At 36.9% G+C, this 21,498-nt stretch overlaps 1 protein-coding gene and 1 long non-coding RNA gene across 2 annotated transcripts; both read right to left on the bottom strand.

Moving 5' to 3' along the window:
* Positions 1-164: 164 nt before the first annotated feature.
* Positions 165-12,560, bottom strand: LOC120336210 (uncharacterized). Its single transcript, XM_039403833.2, has 16 exons — positions 12,315-12,560; positions 11,958-12,108; positions 11,445-11,553; positions 11,014-11,184; positions 9,596-9,783; positions 9,216-9,400; positions 8,298-8,569; positions 7,801-7,989; positions 6,732-6,946; positions 5,555-6,246; positions 4,953-5,194; positions 3,613-4,844; positions 1,498-1,610; positions 1,232-1,361; positions 780-885; positions 165-462 (listed from the first exon to the last, which is right to left on the bottom strand). The coding sequence occupies exons 1-16, from the start codon at positions 12,510-12,512 to the stop codon at positions 255-257; spliced, it is 4,401 nt and encodes a 1,466-aa protein (XP_039259767.2). The 5' UTR covers positions 12,513-12,560; the 3' UTR covers positions 165-254.
* Positions 12,561-17,460: 4,900 nt separating this feature from the next.
* LOC120336958 (uncharacterized) lies at positions 17,461-21,251 on the bottom strand. Its single transcript, XR_013474359.1, has 4 exons — positions 20,597-21,251; positions 20,342-20,405; positions 19,591-19,756; positions 17,461-18,847 (listed from the first exon to the last, which is right to left on the bottom strand). It is a non-coding gene; the product is annotated as an uncharacterized LOC120336958 (long non-coding RNA).
* Between the last annotated feature and the right edge of the window lie 247 nt (positions 21,252-21,498).

Below are 21,498 nucleotides of genomic sequence, written 5' to 3'. Positions count from 1 at the left end.
ATATGTCGACCCAATGCAATGCCCAATAAATGTCACAATTTGGTTAAGTAGGCATATTGATACCGAAAATGTCCCGTTATTTACTTTAATATTACATCTGTTCCAGAAGACATGTTGATATTGCTTTGTTCGACTCAAACCCACCGATAAACTACAAGCAGTACTATGACATATAAATACAAATTTATTAATTTGAACAATCTTTTGGTAACAGTGGATAACATTATGCATAATGTATATACAAACATATTGGTCTACCATAATAACACTCTTGAAATAAGTACAGGAAAAAATACAAGCGGGAAAGTAGAATATTTGTTGTTTCCGGCAGAATTGCATTCCATCTCTGAATCTGTAAACTGTTGATCAACGGGAAGACCGATGTTCCACAATTTCCAAATCTTCCATGTTCTTTTGCAGTGACTGAGCCTTTTACTCACACAAGTTCCAAAATTGACACATCTGAAATGGTGTATAAATGATAAAAAATCGACGATACCAACACTATCGACGGGGCTTGATGGAGACGAAAATGTGAAAACACTTTGAAAATAAGGAATCGGCTCCGAATGAAAATACGAACAGTGGTTTGATCGGCTTATATAGCCTATTACTGCTATAGTTGCGAAAACGGGACAAAAATAAATGACGCCTGACTGTCCACAGGTGGGTATAGCAATCGAAGTTGCGCTAGATTCAACAGAAACATTTTATCATAGTTGGAGGTTTATGAAAGCGTATACATACGTATTTTACATTTTTGTTACATATATATATACCTGCAATCTCCTGCTGAGTTCTTTGTCGTGTTCCAGTTTTCTAATCCTTCGAAACATTCGTCGAATATTTGACTCAATCCACGAAGCTCGCAGTTTTCAATGTCGACTATCAATGAAAACATTAAGATAATTTTAATACACATAAAAATTGAACAGAACTAACTCTTTTGAAAACTACTTCTCGGATACTACTGTATTACATTCATGTTAATTAATGTGGCAGGATAGGTACTATACTATATGAACCACCAACAACTCCAAAAGAATACAATCCTTTTCGCATAGACTTCTGCAAGTATCAACAATTTATCATTATATATATAATTTATTTCATTGTTTACGTGATTCGAAAACCGTAACCACGATTTTATGCTTTTGTTTTATGCCGAAATTGGCAATCCCTTGTGCCTTTCTGACTATATGTACTATACAATGTGCTTACGGGTACTCACGAGTAGTTTGGTCTTTACAATTTTGATCTTCCGTATTAAAAAATACTTTGTCGCCCGCATTATGATTCCAGTAAGGAAAATATTCCCACACACCGTCAATACAATTGTCTGTTTGAACGCCAACACAAGCCTGGATATTTAAAATATTATGTAGTTTTTTTCAACAAGTACTTTAAAAGGAAACTTCATTTATCTATCTATATATATATGCGAATTGACATTAGGCAGATAGCGAGCCTTAACAGTAAGCTTTTTTAAATACTAACCGTAAATGCTCTGAAACGACATCTGTATACTTTACTATCCGTATGGTCATAAAACTCGTCACCCGGTATTGCACAGGAATCGAAAAGTTGCAATGCACGCTGTCTTCCACAATCTGAAGTGATAAAATGTACACAAATTTACTAGCAATTCAGCCATATATATTTGAAGATTCAGAATTAAATTTTGAAGAATATTAATGATATCACAGATCAGTAGTTCTTGAACTTTTTGAGCCGCGCCCCCCTTTGAAAAATTTTACATTTATGCATCGCCTATTTTTGCTTTGCTTTTGTGATGGGCAGGTTGCTACATATTGAGATGGCGCTATAAGAGTGTTGATCTCATATAGCGTCATTGCTCAAATTCTTTAGGCATAAAACGCTTCGGAATACAACTTTGCCATTCACTGTCGTATCATCGTATGTATAAAGCCAAATAATGGTTGGTCATCATACATTCTCGTTTTTCCCCTCAGTATGCAATACCTGGTAAAGTCAAACTAATTTTTAAGTAAAACTAAACACGCAATAAACCTATGCTTTAATGTATTTTCTGCTTAAACGTTTACATAAGACACCTAAAATTTCAATCAATTGTTTACTTCATCACTATTGAGCGATGTCAAAATTATTTACTGTGTGTTTAAAATAAGCAACAATTACAGACTTCTTGGCTTGCCTAGCGTTTCAAACAAAATGGAGAAGTACAAATGAATTTATGTAAATTTGAAAGCAGTTCATTTTTTAATAGTTATTATGCATGTTGACGTTTCCCCGGCCCTTGACCGCTGAAAAATAAAGTCGCTAAGGCGTTTGCGATTGCATTTTGTTTAAATCTCGATTGTTTTCGTAAGCGTGGCCTGCTATGCCGTAAAAATCTTGATTTTGGTGTTTATTCGCCCTAAATCAGAAATTACCCTCGAGATATTCTTGTGTCGCGAAGACGATTATAATTACTTTTTTTGTTTTCGAATAGAACCATGACACCTCTGAGGAAAACGAGTTAGTTTTTATTATATCATCATCAGCGACGAGATGCTAAAGATAGAATAAAGTAGTGAATCTGCAACCAAATATTTCTTTATTGTAAAAGCGAGATTATAAATTAATAAAAATAAAACGGAAAACACCATGAGTTTTGTTTTGGGGTGGACCGCAACAGATTAAAAACACTTTCTTAGACATTGCAAATCTTATAAATTCGTTGTGCCTGCGGCTCACCAGTAGTGTTCTAAAACTACTGACTTGAAATAAATTTTACTCAATGGGATTTTATCGCAGATTAAGGAATTTCTGTAACGATGTTAAAATTAATCGAGCATTGCGATAGAGCGGAGTAAGAGTTGCAGGGACAGCTCATAATGGTGAAATTGGCAAGAATACAAATCAAAACAAAATGTAATCGGGCACTTTGCCACACATTTTTATGGTTGCGGATTACCGTGGTATTTTGGAGTAGTGGTGCTTTTATTTTATCGACGCAATCGCAGATTTAATTTATCACAATTAAATGAATAAAGCAACCATTTTAAATGAATATTTTATTCAACACGAAAACCATTACATATCCGTTGACAAAGTCGGCTCTTATAACGACTGGCGTAATCTCGAGGACTGACTCAGGATATGTACCGCGGGGATTTCGAGTCGATGAATATATATGTACGAGTATTTTAATTGTACTAAATTAGGTATACTTTCTGGGATATTATACCAGATCTTTTTAATGAAGACAACGATTTCGCATGAGTGCGATATATATTAAAACTAAATATAATCGGGCAGTTGATCACCTTTTAACATGTCCGCGGATTGGCGTGGTATTTTAGATCGGTAATGAGTTTATTTTGACATGAGTCGCCGCAGACGCGAATTACCTTGAACACAAATGAACTAAAATAGAGAGACATTTGGAATTCTTGTAGTTATTACGAGACAGAAAAATTTATTATACCACGAAAAAGCCGTTTTTTTTAACGAACGCGCAGACCGTTTCAGGAGCCGTTACATGTAAATTTCCGATTCCATCTTGTGACCTCTCGCGCCCCCCTGTGAGCATCTCCCAGTTTAGGAACCACTGTCATAGATGATAAATCAATTGTTTAACATACTTACAGTCGGGTCTCTCTGTCGTTGTATTTTGGGGTGCCGTTTGCGAAGATGTCACAAACGGGGCAATAGTTGTTGCTGCCGTTGAATGAGTCTCTTGTAGCGTGGCTGATGAATTACCACCATAAACGGGTGAATGATAGTTCTCTGTTGTGGCAGTCTCATTTACACCTTCGCTCATGAAAATAGTGGTTTTTCCTGGCGGTGTATTTGTCACCACATTTGTACTGCTGACATTAGTATTCGAGGCAGCAGTTGCCAGAATGCCAGACGTTGTGGCCCCCGATGTTTGATTGGTTGTTGCTATTGTATACGTGGCCGTACGATTTACTTCGTAAGTAGTAGCTATTGTGGAAAAATTAACAGCATAAGAGGTGTTTTCCGTTCTGTTCAACAATGAGACCGTGGTGGGTGCAATTGTCGTGGGAGCTGTTGTTGACAACTTTATTTTAACCTTTCGTGTCCTTGGTCGCCGCGTAGTTCTTATTGTGGTTTTGGGAGCTGACGTAGGTGGTGGAAACATTTGCAAATATCGTAATCCGGCGACTGTAGCCTGGAACGCGGCGTTGAATGTCAGACATACTTTATTCGACCGAGCATTTGATCTGTCATCCACAAATTGGTCCTTGTGATCAGGGCCGCCGACTACCGCACCATGTAGTATCTGAGGATTTTTTTCTTTGGAATACAAAGCTGTAAAATTGCAAGGTGTCGGACCCAAAGGGCAAGAACTGACGCGATGATGCGGTCGTTTCGGTGGGCTTGGACCATACCCAACCACGTAACTTCCCACGCCACTATCTCCCAATATGTAGTGAATTTGATTTTTTGCAAATTCTCGATACTGCTCCGGTCTTATTCCTAATTCTGCCGAGATGAGGCATATAAGCGATGCCCCTGATGCAAACTGCAACGGGGACCACGATCTTCGGTATAGCAAACCTTTGGGGGTGTATTTACCTTCGTACAGCATATGGTCACAAAACTTCCTTGACTCGTTGAGATACAAAGTATCGCCTGTTAGTTTGGCCAAAAGCACATTGATAGCAGCTGTTTTGTCGTCCCAGTCAAAATCTTTAGGGGGAAAGCGATTGAAACGAAATTGTCTATATTTAGACTTCGCTTCTTTCAGGTAAGCAGTTTTATTGGTTGCCAGATGTAACCATATACTCGCCCACACAAGTTCATCTTTATATCCGTTGAATGATGGGTAAAACTGCGCTGCATCGGGAATTGATCTGCAAACAATTTAACAAGTTATTAACAAATTAAGTAAATGGGTGATATATATGGGTCATAAAAACATATACGAACAACTGGAAGCTTTAATTGATTACTGAAATTACCTGTGGTAGGAATCACGATATTTGTCGGCAAACTCATACAATTCCTCTGCATGTTTGATCAGTAAATCGGCATACTTCACATTTTCACTTCTCAGGGCAGTTGCAGTGGCGGCCATAGCCGCAGCCGTTTCTGCGGCAAGTTCGGAACCAGGAAACCTTTTCGAGATTTTGAAAGCAGGTCGGATGTAATTGATGTCTTCTGGCCTGAGCCAATGACTGTGTTCAATGGCGCTGGAACCAACCTAACAGATTTAAGTTTATTTTTAAAAATCAATAGGAATGACGATTTATATCAAATCAATTATTACATTCGGCAAAATTCAGACAAACATCTGCATTTTTATCGATATCAAAAGATTCAAAGTGCCTTTTATTCAACTTGACAATTTATTTACTTTTGCTATACTTAGCTCGTTCTGATTATAACTGTTTATCAGATGAAACATTGTTGTCAGATGAAACAAGTACTTCACTTTTATATGGCCTTTAGACTCAACAAACCGTGTTGACATGACTCAATTTGAAAAATTACAAATTTTGCTCAGTTGCATATAAAAGTAACCAGAATAAAGAAACAGTTTAAGTTGATCAGTTTTGCATACCTGGCCGTATAATTCATATTTTTCAGTGTGGCATTTCACGAAGTAATCCGTCGACCAGCGTAGTAACGATTGTATTGCAATCTTTTCGCCAGCACTTTCATACGACTGTGGATACATGATAAGACTCCAGGCCAACACAGTTGTCGTAAATGCCATAGGGAAGTTGAACTTAATATAGTCTCCGCCATCAAAAAAACCGCCGCTCAAATCATGCTTTTCGCTGCTCTTGTCATTCACGCAAGCTGACTTTCTCCATGTTATACGAGAACTCGGTGGTAATCTTCCTGATCGCTGTGCTTCGTAGAACATATTTGAGTATCTGAGTACCTGACCGTAGTCGTGGTGTTTATCAAACCGGGGAAGAATTGCTGGCATTAACTCTCCTGGTTCGGGATCCGAAAATGTTTCTGAGGAAACTTGGATTTGCAGAATCCCAGCTGCTAAGGTTTGAAATCCGGCGTTATTATAGACACTAACCTTATTAGATTCTAAATTTCTGTCATCGACGTAATTATCCCATATATCAGGACCACTGACGAGAGCGCCAACGAGTTCATTTGGATTAGCTGCATCAGCTTCTCTATCCAGCCAGGAACAACGCTGTGTTGCTTTTGGGCAACTGCTTGCTTTGTGATAAGGTCGTTTTGGAGAAGCTTTCCCGTATCCGACTACAAAACTTGATCCTGAGTCACCTATTTATAAAGAAAATATCATTAAATTTATAGGCATATAGAAAAATCATTGTTATGTTAGGATTTGAACCGGTGTGGTAATAATATTTTAACAGATGGTGGAAACTCAGTGCTACTCAAACAGTAAGGGAAATGTTAATTGTAGGTACAAATACTACGGGAGTCACTTGGCTAGTCCCCGAACTCGTAATAGAACTAAAATAAGGAAAAATTGGAATAAAATTATGGCCTAACCCTAACCTGGTACACATATTACGTTCCGGTGTCCGCCATCTTGGTACGCATACTTCAGGAGCACCATTTATAGTATACATATAATATGTGAACCTAATATATAGATATATTTATGTATATATGGCTCTGCCCATCTCAAGCTCATTTATTCAGCATGTCGGAAATAGGCTGATCGCTTCAGATAATTACAGGATTTAATTTAAGGAACGTGAATTTAAATTATCATACATTCTTCACAAAAAGTCCCATACCTAGAATATAGTTGAGTTGTTTTTGTGCAAACGCTCTGTATACGTCAGGTCTGAGACCAACATTAGCAGCAAAAAGGCAAATGAATGCAGTGTTGCTTGCTAGTGACGTAGTATCTTTCTTAGAAAGAAACAGCAATCCTTTGTGTGTATAGTTTGCTCTGGTACCAGGCAATGAAGAGTCACAGAAATCCAATAATTTGACTCTATATTCGGTTCTACAAAATATAATGCATATATAGAACCAATCTAGGTTTGATTATTCCGCTGAATCGAGATTTCAACTACGGGCATAAATAGGTCGAATTAAGTGATAGAATATGAAAATTTCGTTTATGCTAAACAAGGTAAGGCAGCCTGAGCTTCCATGAATTTACCTATATTCAAAATCCTAAATTTGCGTGGTATATGTGGGACAGGGTGACCGTACATTTGAACCCATGTACATTTGAACCCATGCGTATATCCACGGGTTCAATCTATATTCGGGTGCTAAAACCCATGGGTTAGGGTTAGTATGGGTTTAACTATCCGTGAAACAAAAAAAATTCCATAGGTGCAATAGCATACAGGTGCAATTGTCATGGGTTCAAATGTACGTGGGTTCAAATGTAATGGAACCGTGGGACAGTAATGCGGCGTGCGCAGCTAATGAATGATTCTGAAGCAGAATGTTAATTTGTATAAATAAATTGACACAAAGCAAGGTTGCTATTTCACACCCTAAATATAGATGCTTCATTAACAGAAGAGTCCCAAGCCATCTTGGGCTCAAAAGCTTCAAGTGTATTCATTGTTTCTATGAAGGTACTCGTACATACTGGTTTAATACGTGACTTGAAGCGCTTTCAAATCAACGCCAGAAGGAGGAAAGTTTAGCGGAAGAACATGCCGCATAACAGGTGTTATTGGAAAGGAAATGTTACGATATAGATCGGTAACCACTGCAAATTACAATTAAAGAGTGAGAAGCAATTCTTTTACTAAATTAGATAACTTAAATGGACGAAAGTTGTGAACTATTCATCCCTGCTATGGGTGTTTGGACTTGTGGTGTTAACTCCTGACTTACCGGTTTGTCATCTGCGCTAATAGACTGATGACCGCAATTCTTTTGTCATTCCATGTAAGACTGTTGATTGGTGGACTTGTCCCAGCTTGAGCCAATCGTCTTTTAGCTATGTGTAAATACTCAGTATCTGTTGTGATTCCGTACAGCCAGGCTGCTGCCCATGCAAGCTCGTCAAAATATCCCGTTGAACTGATGAGATGAGATCAACATGTAAGCCAACATAGTTTTTTAGTTAATTTGGGGATTCTGGGAATGGAAATATGTTGAATTGGGCTCTTATACATCGAAAAGAAGATGAAAGACAAATGCATTCAACCATCGCAGCAACCAGATTGATTGTAAACCATCAAATTGGACTTAGTTAGCTTAGAAAGTAAATGAACGATGTTATAGAATGCCCAATTCGGGTATTATGATAAATTTCAACCACTGAAAACGGAAAAAAAACTTTGACATAACTACCATTATCATAAGAAGTTTTATAGTATTGCACATACCCGTATTTCGATTTTGCTTCCGTTATTGAATCGTCATATTTCCCCCGATATCTATCTGCAAATCGGAAGAGGGCGATCGAATGATTGGCAAGTTCTTCGGAATATTTTGGATTCGTCCTTTTTAAAGTTATTGACGCAGCGGCGAAAGCTGCTGCAGTCTCAGCAGCGAGATCAGAACCTGGTCGATTTCTCGTGATTTTGTAAGACGGACGAGCGCCTTGCATATCTTCTGGTCGCCCCCAAACCGCGTTGTCCACGTCTTGATTCGAAACCTGACAAAACAAAGTAATATTGAAACTTTAATACAAAATAACAATTGTTATGTTACATACCTTTCATTTAAGGTAAAAACTAAATAATGTGACAGTGACTTCATTTAGAGGCCAGTTGTTGTTATGCTATTGGGTTCAGACAGGCTCGGACATATATATATATATATATATGCAGTGCTAACGTTGTGAATTGTCATGGTGTGAAATTTTCACTTCGTTACAACTAAAATTGTTTGCGCATTCGGACTCATTCAGCACCAAAATTGCTTTCGTGCTAATTTTGCTGATACACACACACACACACACACAAAAAAAATAAAATAAAAAGCACTTAGATGTGAAATGCAAAAACAAATCCGTAGATAGCATTACACACATATGCGGAAAAAATATGCACCGAGCGGTTCGCTAAACATTCTCCCACCAAAAACCCCGATTGGGGCACGATTTTCTTCAAGACCATAACATTCTGGGCTAAAACAACTGGCTCTAGGCGTTTCTTACATACACTTCCGTTTGTTGAAACTTACTAACAATTTCTAAGCAATTAGTCCAGTAGCTTTTTTGCATCAATAATAATAAAAAAAAATACTACAAAGATTTAGCGAAGTGATCCAGGTCCAGGTTACTAACTGATCATAATTACCTGTCCATAAAATGAATGAACGCTTGTATGACACTTGAGAAGGTAGTCAGCTCCCCATTTTATGGCGACGAGAACATTCCCCAATTCTTTAGCAGCAACGTATCCCCGTTTGAACTCGATAGCACCCCAGGAAAGCAGTGATATTGCGGATGCCAATGGGAATCCATATTTGACATGCCCACCACCTGGATCGAAATAAAATGAATTGCAGGATATAAGTATGAAGTATGAGTATGTAATACTTAGCTAGAAGGTACTTTTACCAACAACTTGTACTATTTCGATGATCAATTACTTTTTATTTGTCTTTATTACAGCTTCGCGTAAGTACCACTGTGATAATTAGCTAACGATTATTCAAAAATGCGACACATGCGAACCTGTATAGTATCCACCAGTGAGATCAACTCCGTTATCAGAACCATCTCTCAATGCTGAATGAGATCGCCATGATATTCGGTTTGTAATCGGAAGATTTCCTGATCTCTGTGCTTCAAAGAATAATAATGATTTCTTGATTACTTCACGCAGATTGTGTCTGAAATTCTTGGTTATAGGAGGAGGTGTGCTGAAAAAAAGAAAAATGGAATTGTGTGTCTGTTCTGTTCTGGTACTATCTGTACAAAACTAAATCTTGGTGATGTGAATTTTTTGTACCATGAAATTTTACTGCCTAAATACAGGGGTTGGCAACCTTTTGTCACTCGCGGGCCAATATTAAAGGTTGCAAGTCATTGGTGGGCCGCACATATTTTTAGAAAGTTAAAAACCGTACGGATGAGCAATGAATCACACCTTTTCACACAGATCAGACGTTAAATTTTAAGCAGCGCGCGAAGACTGACCATTTGAATATTTTTTGCGCCATTAAACCATTTGCACTAAGCATCAACTTTTCTGCGTTTTGCTGCCATTTGTCTAATTATTTATATATTTAAATTAATTAAACGCGTAATTGTGAATTATATACTTGTTAGGTTTTAATATAATTTAGTCTACACGTGACTCAAACTAAATTCCGTTACGTACAAATATAGTCGTCAAAACAGCTGTTTTGTTACTATAATCATTATTAAGTGGAGCGTCGCGGGCCGGATTATACTGCTCTGTATAATCGACCGTAGGTTTCCGACCCCTGTCCTAAAAGATTGGTTTGATTCCATTCTTCACTTTACACCTCATTTTTCATATTTTTACTTTGCAGGCTTGTTTTTATTTTTTTAAGTATACAGTACATCAGCGGTGTGCAAGAGGGCCAGATACAAGCAACTGGGTGAAGCCGCGGGCCGCCCCTTTATTTAAGATAGCCTTTCTAGAAGATACAGGCACAAAAAATGTTTTTTTTTGTTATTGATCTTACGGCATTGTCAGGAGTCTTTGAAGAAATGGTGAGTTAATTAAACGCAGAAATTTCTAAAGAAAACTGCTATTCAAACTTATTGTCACGCCGACTTCAAACGAATTCAGTGAGAAAAACGTTTTGATAACATTGTGTATTTTGCTAGCTAGTTTTGCTAATATGACAGTGGCACTCGGGCACTGGTATAGGCTTTACGACGCAGAGATTGGAATTACTTGCACGTACCAGATTATCTAAACTAAAAACTCGTTTCGCAGGCACACCATTCAAAATTGGCACTTCTCCGCGGGCCGCAGTTTGGCACCCCTGCAGTACACGATGCTGGAAACGGGAACGAGCAAATATTGTGAAGTGAGACGGCCATTCATATTATATTCCAAAGTGTAACACCCTGATAATTCGTGTTAAGTTCTGTAAACCTAAACCTAATCTTCTCACCTTCTTGTTGTGGGCGGCAGAGTGGATGATACAGTAGGTGTTGTAAGAATATTTATTGGGTCGGTTTTCCATCCAAACCACGGTAACCTTGTTGTTGGTGGTAATGTTGTTGTTGTCGGTGGAATAGTTGTTGTCGAAGTCGCTGTGGTGGTTGTAGTTACCGAAGGTTCACTTAAAATACCAAATCTATTATTTACAACTTTCTTTTATTTGTAAAATGTTGGTTTATCAAGAGGTAGCATCAGCGATATTACAAAATATTTCAACGTGGACGTATTTCACGTAAATAGACAATAATAAAACTCATGTCGTGATAGGAAAGCAAAGAGAGTAATCAAATATACGCGTATATTGGCCAACTGCTTCATTGAGACTCTTTCAAGGAAATTCAATCTTTCATTTGTTAACAGTTTTACAATACTTATATATACCTTGTCTGTTTTGGCATGTTTTCGGCACGCTTCAACGCATCGTGTATGGACTCTGTCGCTGTGAGATGAGGAATAAATAAAACTTCGGCGACAGGAGGAGGGATGTAAACTGAATATAAATAATTAGGTTATTTACCAGTGAATAACAACAAACTTTTGTTTGAATTTTCTGAACAAACTGGACACATTCACTCAGATTTGAAGCTGCGGATTTGGTTCCGAATATAGTCCACTTCGGAGTAGATTATGTATTTTCGTGATAAATTGATTCTTGTAGAAAAATGTTTCTTCTAAGTTTGTTGGCAAAAATTCTACTGGAGTCGCACTTCCTCAAGTTTAGTTAAAAATAAATCTTTGTTTGATCTCGCGAATTTATCGCAGTTATTCACATAACCTGTCAACCTTACAGGAATCTTAATAACCAGATATGACAATATACGTAATCATCCAGCAAAGAGCCGAAACATCTTTTAACAAAAATGTTTAACTTGATAGTAAGTGTTTGTTGCTTACCTGATCTATCATGTGTAGGATATTGATTGCCTTGCAAATATAAATTCATTAACTTGTCCTTGTAATGATATATAACATAATTGTAATCCTTGTGCGAGAAGACATATTCTTTGTTATTTGGATGGCCATCAACGAGTTGGGCTTCAAAGACCTAACAAGACAGATGTTGTTTTTAACAAAAAAATTTACTAGAAGAATGATCTCATAAGCTCGTTTTACAACCTATCCGAGCTTTCAAATATGTGGAGAAGAATTTTCTTCCAACACCTAAATATTCGAAAATTCGACCCTGGTCATAATAGTCATCGTATATTGAAAACCTTGTACCTGTTCTAATTACTAAATATTAATACTCACGTCCAACTCTCGTACTGGAATTTCAAACTTCATGTATAAAATCCACCCATAATTATGTCTCTCGGCTATTGGTATTACTACTTTTGCTAAAAATCCGGTGTCCCACTCCTGTTCCAATACAAATTTACATACGACTACAGAACATTGGCATTGCTGTACTATTACAAGCAAGATTAAAAAAAATTTCAGACCTAACATAACCACTTGCAAAAATCAAGATGGTTTCTCTGATTGATAGAAAACATAACTGCGATAAAGTCGTAACGCGACTCATTTACGAGACAGATTTACGCCTCTGGCCACTTATGATAGCCCGAGGCGATTAATATGATGATTTCAGTAATATCACAGTTTCCAGAGAAAGATCGTAAAAACAAACTGAAGATTACAGTGATTGTTTAGCGGCATTGTTTCGAATTTTTCTGATCAATCTTTCTGTATTATTTTTTCTAGCGGTTTATGTATGGTATATATAGCAGTCTTTTCTGCTCCAATAAGAGAATTTGATTCGTTCTCTATGCTTGCAAAATTACTACTAAATTACTTTATGTAACAGATTCTGTTCAATGAAATATCCAGCGAATACGGCATGATTGCGAAATCCATAACTGGTTCTGGTCATGTGAGATTCTGACTAATCTATTTGATTTACTTTCTTGTGTATCATTTTCCATGTAGATATAAAGTATATATTGAATGGAATCAAGAAATACTAACAACGTCAAAATACCTTAGCTAAATTTGAAGTAACTGTTTCTGACAGTCTAGTAGTTGAATTTTTCTCGTTTTCCATTGTGCCATTTGTATTGTAGAATGAAATTCAAAGTGAATCATAAGAATTCAAGAAAATTTCATTTTGAATGTTGGAATGATAAAATATATTCGAATTAAGATCGCCCCAAAAGCATCTATTTATAATATATACAGATCTTATAATAATATGCAAAAGATTAAGCCGGGATATTGGACCTGTACTATGGATCGTTTTGTTATTGAACACGTTAGTGGACATAACGATCGTTTTGCATTTTATGCTGGCACTCTTCTTCTTCTTGTTGTTCTTGTTCTTTGTCACAGAAAAAAATCGCTTTTCTCTTTGATTACTGGACCAATCGCTTTGAAATTTTCAGTGCTCAAAGATTGACTTTTTCGCTAGAAGGCTAGTACTTTCATTTATTTCAAATATTCCGGTGAGCTATATGGGATTCGTTTTTTTTTTGTGTGTGCTATGACGCCATCGACATTTGTCACTAGGTGGCGCTACGTATCCATATATTTGAGCATAGCCTTCTTTATATATACTTGTTATGTTGTTCTTGTTCTTTTCGTAACTTACTATTGTTATGAAAAAAATCGCTTTTTTCTTGATTACTGGACCAATTGCTTTGAAATTTTCATTCGGTAAAGATTGTATTATTCGCTAGGAGGGTATTACTTCCAGTTATTTCTAAATTTTCTATGAATCCTATGATTTCTGAAATTTCATCAAAAATTTTGCTGTATTAATTTTTACCCGTGGGAACACTGTTTTTAACTTATTTTAAGCGGTTACGCAATTTCCAGGTATAGTACTGGTAAGTTACCGCATATGATTTTCGGCGAATAAATGATAAAATATTTTGTTTTCCCCGTCCGTGTCCCTATATTCGAGCATCGCTTTCTTGTTTGTTTATATAGTCAAGAACTCAAGTGCAAAAAAAGGTAATAAAATTTACTTATTAAACGGTTTTTAAATAATAATCGTATCCAATCTAAGTAGTATATTTGAACGCATCTTTCTAAATTTTTTATTCAAAAATGTATGTCACATTTGATATGATATTATATCACCCACCGCATATGTATTTGAATTTTGTTTTGCATTATTTTTATTATTTAGTGTCTTTTTTTGAGAGAAAAGGGTTCGGTACTATTAATCACCAATCGCTACAAGAATATTATAATCATTGTATTCACGTGTCCAGAGATTTGTCATGGTAAAATGTAAAAATTACCTCGGGGAAAATCATAAAACTGTGGTGCTATTTTATATTTATATACACGAAAACGTAAAATGTAGAAATAGAAATCAATAAAACCAACTATGACGCCAAAATATCATGACGTAATGTAAACCGGGCCCCAGACACGCCCTAAAACAGGGGTGGGCAACCCCTGGCACGCGTGCCAAACTTGGCAACCCATTTATTCGGCACGCAAGCGAGGCCTCGAAAACTAGATCATTCTCCTTCAGATGAAAAGTTTCAAGACTCTGGTTTATCTGATTAAGCAAGGTGTTCGTTTTTTCATTATCGTTTGGTAACAATCCGTTAGTTAGCCGTTAGCCATGACTAGGGATTTGTTGTCTGTACATGTTCAAAAGGTTTGTTATTATGTATTTTTGCTTTGAAAGTAGCAAAGAATTGTTTTTAATTTTGTTCGGCACGCGGAATAATTTTGTCGTTAAATTAAGCCGATTTTGGCACGCGAGCCGAAAAAAGTTGCCTACCCCTGCCCTAAAACATGCTGAAAACTACTGGGATCAGCTCTTCCAAGGTACAAAATGTAGCCACTACTTAATTTACCTTGTAAGCAGACAATGTAGCGGTAGCAGTGGAAATTTCTAATCAAGGAAAATGAGTAAATAGCCAATGACCTTATATATATATTTCTTGTGGTGTCGACAATATAGAAAAATAATGAAGTGGTCGCTCTGAATTCGTCGCTATAAGTAGTATCTTGGAATTGGTGGACAGCGATTGGGCTGTAATTCGACTATATCTTAAACCAGTGGTCGGCAAACTTTATTTATGTACTTGCCGGACAAATAAACATATTTGCGGTAACGTGCGGGCCGCACTAATTTCCGCCTGCGAACAATCGCCACATTAACTTCAAATTACGGCGAACATGAACCTTCTATTGCTGTGTTAAAAGCCTTCCGCAATGTGACATGTATCTGGCCATAATATATATTATTAAGTATACGTCATTTTTTTACTTATTATCAATGTGAACCTGTTAGATGATGTTGTTTCTTTGTCACGGCCAAAGCGTTCAAATCAAATGCCCACTTCGTTGACACGCAGTGCATCGTCCAAATGACGATCTGACAAACGAGTACGAAATTGATTCTTAGTGTAATGCATTTTATATAAAGCTTCTCACAGCAATATGTGCCTCCGAACATGCTTATCACACGTTTTGCACTGTCCCACAGATAAGCAGTGGCGCGGTCTCGGATCGAAATTGCAATGACACGTTTAGTAATGATGTTTAACATTAAATCCCTTACTGCGATGCTGACTTGGCATATCATTATATCAAGCAAACTGGTTTTGAAATGCTTAAGAATGAAAAATATTTTTCCGTCTAAGCACTTCGGAATGTCCTACCCAAGTCGCAAACTCCTCTCCATTTCCCAGGCATTCTCAAATTTAAATAATCAACATGAATTTAACTTATAATTACAACTAACAACATAGAATTGACGCTACTTACTACGAAACAAACGCATAAATCCGTGTGAAGACAATAATAACTTCAGGATCATTTTTTATGCAATAAAATTCTGGTCGTTCGGGGGCCGCAAAAAATTAGGTGAGGGGGGGAGGGATGGGGGCGCGGCTTAAAAAGTTCGAGAACCAGTGGACCAGTCGATTGACGGATCTTGAATAGTCGTTCGCGCCGAATGTTGAGTGAACACGACAACATGCCATGAGAAATTTGTCTCCAAACAATATTAGGCCTCGCTTTTTTTTAGAAAAGAGGGCGAAGCGTTGACCAACAAATGGCTGTCTCTACGATTGTTTTTGTATAAAGCCTTAGCTTGTGACAATTTTTGTCTTCTCTGGTATGTCAAAATACATATTCGTAATTGCGTATGTTGCAATGCAACGGAGTTTGAACTCTTCCATCATTCATGACTTTGTTTATTAGCTGGTGCCCTAAAAAGGAAACGATGACTTTCCATAACCAACCGGAAGGGGTGCGACGCGCCCCTTACACTAAAATCTCTTTGAGTGGGTATCGTCGAAAAGTTTTATTCACAATCCATCGACGGAGGGCTGCTCAATTATAGGGAATATTCGTAAATTGGACCTAGTTTGGGCCAATGACGTAGTCGAACAAGGCTATGTGTGCGACGAAGCGTAAGTTTAGAGAGACACAAAATTAAATTCCAACTAACTAAACAATTCATTTTGAAATTTTTAAACAGAGCTGTGCAACGTGAGGCAACGAGATTTTGTTGCCCACGAAATGCTTCGTCACTTAATCTTCTGTAAAAGTCTCAGTTAAAAAGATGGCGATCCATGATCGGACAATATTCAGATCAATATACAGATGCGACGAGAGGCCAGGAAACGGTGTGATGGGACCCGCCCCGCAAAAGCTATGAACAACCCTGATCTAGAGTATATGGTAACTAACTAAGTTTCAGGCAAAGGGAGGGGATCATTAGGGATGGTATAAATTTATACGCTTTTGTTTTACGGATATTTTAGTCGATCTCAGTCGAGGACAGGTTGGCCACCCCTGTAGACGTATTGGACACCACTGAAAATACTGCAGTGTGTATCTCACCAAGTATTGCGACGATAATTATCGGGATTAATCCTGATAGGTATTTTCAACAATTAAACAAAATGAAACTGATTAGTGATTAAAAGTCAGTAATTAAAAAGAAGGCGGGTGCAGTAACAGAGTTGTCATAGACATCGAATTGTACCCATATATTTGTATACTTACAGATTCCAGCATCCACACTGTTAAAAATTTTTTTCCAAATTTACTAAAAAAAAATGGCAGCAAAAGTACTGGCCCCATGTAAAAAAATTTACAGGCCCTATCAGTAGTATTATGAACAGTATTTTTAGTAAATTTACATAGATTGATGGTAGCAAAAATTACTATAAAACTGTAAAAAATACTACTTTTTTGACGGCAGTAAACCTACCCACCAGTAGTAATATTTTTTACCTTAAAATAGTAAATAAAATTACTATCTCGATGGCAGCTACCTTACCCGACAGTAGTACCATACAATACTAGCATGATGGTAATTTCTCACTCGCGATGACCGAACCACTACGAGAGTAGTAAAGCTATTTACTAGCACGACACAACAGTAAACACACATATTACAGTTAAAATAAAAAAAACGAGATTCTGGAAACGAAAATCATTTTATTACAATTGATATTTTTATAAAACCATAAATACACACTGAACGCCTTTAAGGCTTGTAAAACAGTTTCGAAAGAAATTTCAGAAAATATATGGTCTACAGTCAAATTTAAACACCTATTAGGAGACGTTGAAGGCTATCCATGCAATAAAATGAAGGCACAAGTTCTTGTAGGACATAGGAATTCTGTATGTAATGGATCAAAATCGAGTTTCTATTGGCACTTGTTAGAAATCTGGTCTATACATTTCGAGGTCTATTTATTTATCTCAATAGATCCAAATAAAGTCAAACAAGAAAACGTTTTAGGACTGGGTTGTTTAGTTGACAAACTTATTTTGAAATCAAATTTCTGGATACCAGGCTATGAGACGCTGGCAAACGTGACATAATAACGAGACTATTGTAAGAATTTCACGATTTTTTGCACTTTACTCTAATTATAATGTTTCAAAATGAAAATTTTGGGAAATATCATGCAACCTATTTTGTAGCTATGGCAAGAGTTTCAAAGATGACAAATTCTAAAGTTAATTATGCAAGATAATTTTCAAGATAAGATTTCAAGGGGCGTGAAGTCGAAGAGCGGGAGTTTGAGGATTTTGGTAGGAGCATGAGTGGGAGTTCTAAATTTTGAAGCTTGCGGAGTCTATAGAGTTAATCATAGTCGGAGTTTATCCACACTTATGAATAGAGTTTGACTGGACATTTTTAAAGCTCATGAGCTAGGAGCAGAGTTTGCAGAAGTTGCAAATTCAAAAATGTTAAAATTGATAAAACTGGACAAAAAGTTACACTAAAGCAGCTAGCATAGCAGCAGTCAAATCTTATAAGATCAGGGAGTCAAGAGTTTTAATTCATATTTTGAAAGAGTCTTGAGCAGAAGACGGAGTCATATATTTGCAAATGTGGGAGTTGATAGTCATGAGTGGAAGCCAGAAATTTTGTGGTTGAAGAAGATTACGGAGCAGAGTTTGTTTAAAATTATCCAGACTTCACACCCAACACACAGCTAAATCATTTTTTATCAAATTAATCGATCAGCCAAAAGCAGGGCTGCGAACTCGAACTTCGAAAAACTCTATCAAATACATGAACTCAAACCCCTGACCAGGGTAATGAACTCGAACTTGAGAAACTCAATCAAAGGCATGTGAAAATTTGATCGAGTTTTCACCCCTGGTCAAAAGTGATGTAAGCTGCAGTAACACCACCAAAGTTTACTTAAACATCAATTTCTAACAACGGCACATATAACGCCTGTGATAGATTCACTCTTCTTGCAAGGCTGATTACTTTTGCATGAACGTCTTTGCCTTTACTTTTTTTCGACTTAGTGCCTCTGGGGTTTATGTCACCGAAGAACCTGAAAAAAGACCGAACTTAAATGGCGAATAGGTTTCACATATGAAATTTGGAAAACGTCCTGTCATCTCACCACCAAAATAGTAAAAACACAAACACTGGACAAAAATAGTAAAAATGTCAGGTATTTATAATGTATCGTGCCTTGCCAAGGGATAAACAAAAAACTGCCAGTGGGCCAGGAATGCAATTGCTAAACCAAGAAGCACCAGATCCTCCTAGCCTCCAGTTGTCGCAAATCGCAATAGGCTCATCCGCTCGTTGACATTCGATTGCAAATGCAGCAATTGAAAAATATTGTATTAATTTCTGTCATTAGTAATGATTTTTTGCAAATATATCAAAAATTTCCTGCTACAAAATGGAGAGCACAGTGACATCGTTTGAAATTGAAGTTCACTAAAATAGGATTGTTGTGAGTTCATTTTTCACATATGGATGTAAAACATATTAGATTAGGAGGAAACATGTGTGGTACCGCCAGTCAGTCTATTATTAACCACCTAAAACTGTTTAACTAATTAAATTATTCTCAGCCCCACTTATGGCCCAGTCCCCAGGATATGGACACCATGAGTTTGTGCAAGTCCAGTCACATATTTCCTTTTCACAACCCATTTTTTGTATTGTATGTCATCAAATAACACTACATGACAGAAGAAACAGGTAATTCGTCAACAACGTGTACATTGTGCCAACAGCAAGAATTATATCAGCACTGTAGACTAGCACATTTTTTCTTACCTCTGAATAAAATCAAACGTCAGCAAGGCCTTCTTTGGATATTCTATGTTGAAAACATAGAACGAAGCAAACTGAAAAGCTACCGCTTCAAAAAACGATCTACAGGAACACACCACTTCTCGTTCAGCGATGACGTAAAAAGTCTCAGCAGTCGCTACCGTGTTACCTGAAACACAAGATTGTAAACTTTAGCTTCGAATCTATAGGCTTATGAATAAAGTGAAAGTCACTCGACAGGTTGATTAATCTTATTATCTCAACTTCTAAAGCCAACTAATAACAAATACACTTACTAGAGGTGGATGATTAGTGATTTTTTTGATAATATGCAATTACACAATTATTAATTGTATAATAGTACGATCATCTCCAAATTGGCTTTGGCTATATATCTAACATAGCAGACATGGATTTGTTCCTATTTTCACTCACCGTTGATAGCAAGCGCAACACTGATAAAACGAAGGGAGAACTTATTACATTGATGAGGCTTATGATGCGCATTACGTTCTTTCAGAAATAATATATTTCATATTTCAAGCAATGCATACTGTGACGCAACAGTTAAAGCAGGTTGCATGACAGAAGCTGGTGATATTATTTTATAATAATCACAACTGAGAAGTATATGGCGACACAAAATGGCCTTTGAAAAAGTTGCGCAGAATTAATCACAGGAAAACAGCTATCATATCATTTTTCGAAATTGTTCCCGATATTCACAATTACATCGCTCACCTCTAACACTTACCTATGCAAGCAATAAATGGAGATTTTGGAATATCTTTTAATATCTGGGAAAAAGTGGTTTCTTTCTGAAAATAGGCAAAGTAGTGAATGTATATGCAAAAAAATTCCGTTAACCACTATCATGCAGTTAGTTTCCAATTAATTTGCAGTCGGCTCACAAAACTTTATACGAACAGTGTTGTGCAGAAGTTACATTACTCTTGATGCAAAAACTTTCAAAAAAAAGTACTTTACACAAAAAAAGCATAGAACATACCTGGAAACACTTAAATATTTGGTTTAGGTTTTCTCCGAAATAATAGGCGATCAACGTGACCACCCCAGTCGATTTTGGTAATTCAGTTTTCAGACTCTTTGATTCCGATTTTGAAGAACTTATAAATTCAGAAATTTTCTTATTGGTTGAATATTTCAATGTTCTAAATAATAATGCCTGCTAAAACGCTTAAAAACAGTGAAAAACCGTCAAAAAACACCCAGAACCCTGCTAAACGCTTAAAAACAGTGACCAACCGTCAAAAAACACCAAGAACCCTGCTAAAACGCTTAAAAACAGTGAAAAACCGTCAAAAAAACACCAAGAACCCTGCTAAAACGCCTAAAAACAGTGAAAACCCGTCAAAAAACACCAAGAATCCTGCTAAAACGCTTAAAAACAGTGAACAACCGTAAAAAAACACCAAGAACCCTGCTATAACCCTTAAAAACAGTGAAAAACCGTCAAAAAACACCAAGAACCCTGCTAAAACGCTTAAAAACAGTGAAAACCCGTCAAAAAACACCAAGAACCCTGCTAAAACGCTTAAAAACAGTCAAATAATACAGTGTAAATTGTGAAATCGCCAAATACGTTCCGAACAAGATGGCCGCCTTGTAGACTTTGTAGGTATAGTTGAATTCATCTGTCTGTTACCGGTATTGTACCTATTGTTGCCACTGACTTGTAACGTTTGAACGTATCCTATCACCATAGGCTACCGGTAAGTTACATCTATTCCGAAACAAATACTGAAATAGCCAATTCAGATTTTTACTCTTGGTCGTCGATATATACCGGTACCGGTAAGACGGCGAAACTAACGCAGTGTGTAAGCATGTCGCTGTATACAGGTAGGCTACGGTACCGGTACCATTAGATGCTGATGTACACGGTATTTA

The sequence above is a fragment of the Styela clava genome, chromosome 2 (assembly GCF_964204865.1).
Source record: "Styela clava chromosome 2, kaStyClav1.hap1.2, whole genome shotgun sequence".
NCBI lineage: Eukaryota > Metazoa > Chordata > Ascidiacea > Stolidobranchia > Styelidae > Styela > Styela clava.
This window is presented reverse-complemented; position numbering and strand designations above follow the sequence as displayed.

Coding starts and splice junctions, on each gene's coding strand:
- LOC120336210 (XM_039403833.2), bottom strand. CDS start 12,512: ATGTTAGGTCTGAAATTTTTTTTAATCTTGCTTGTAATAGTACAGCAA. Junction 11,554..11,957: donor TCCTACACATGATAGATCAG/GTAAGCAACAAA, acceptor ATTTATATTCAG/TTTACATCCCTCCTCCTGTC. Junction 9,784..11,013: donor CTGCCGCCCACAACAAGAAG/GTGAGAAGATTA, acceptor TCTTTTTTTCAG/CACACCTCCTCCTATAACCA.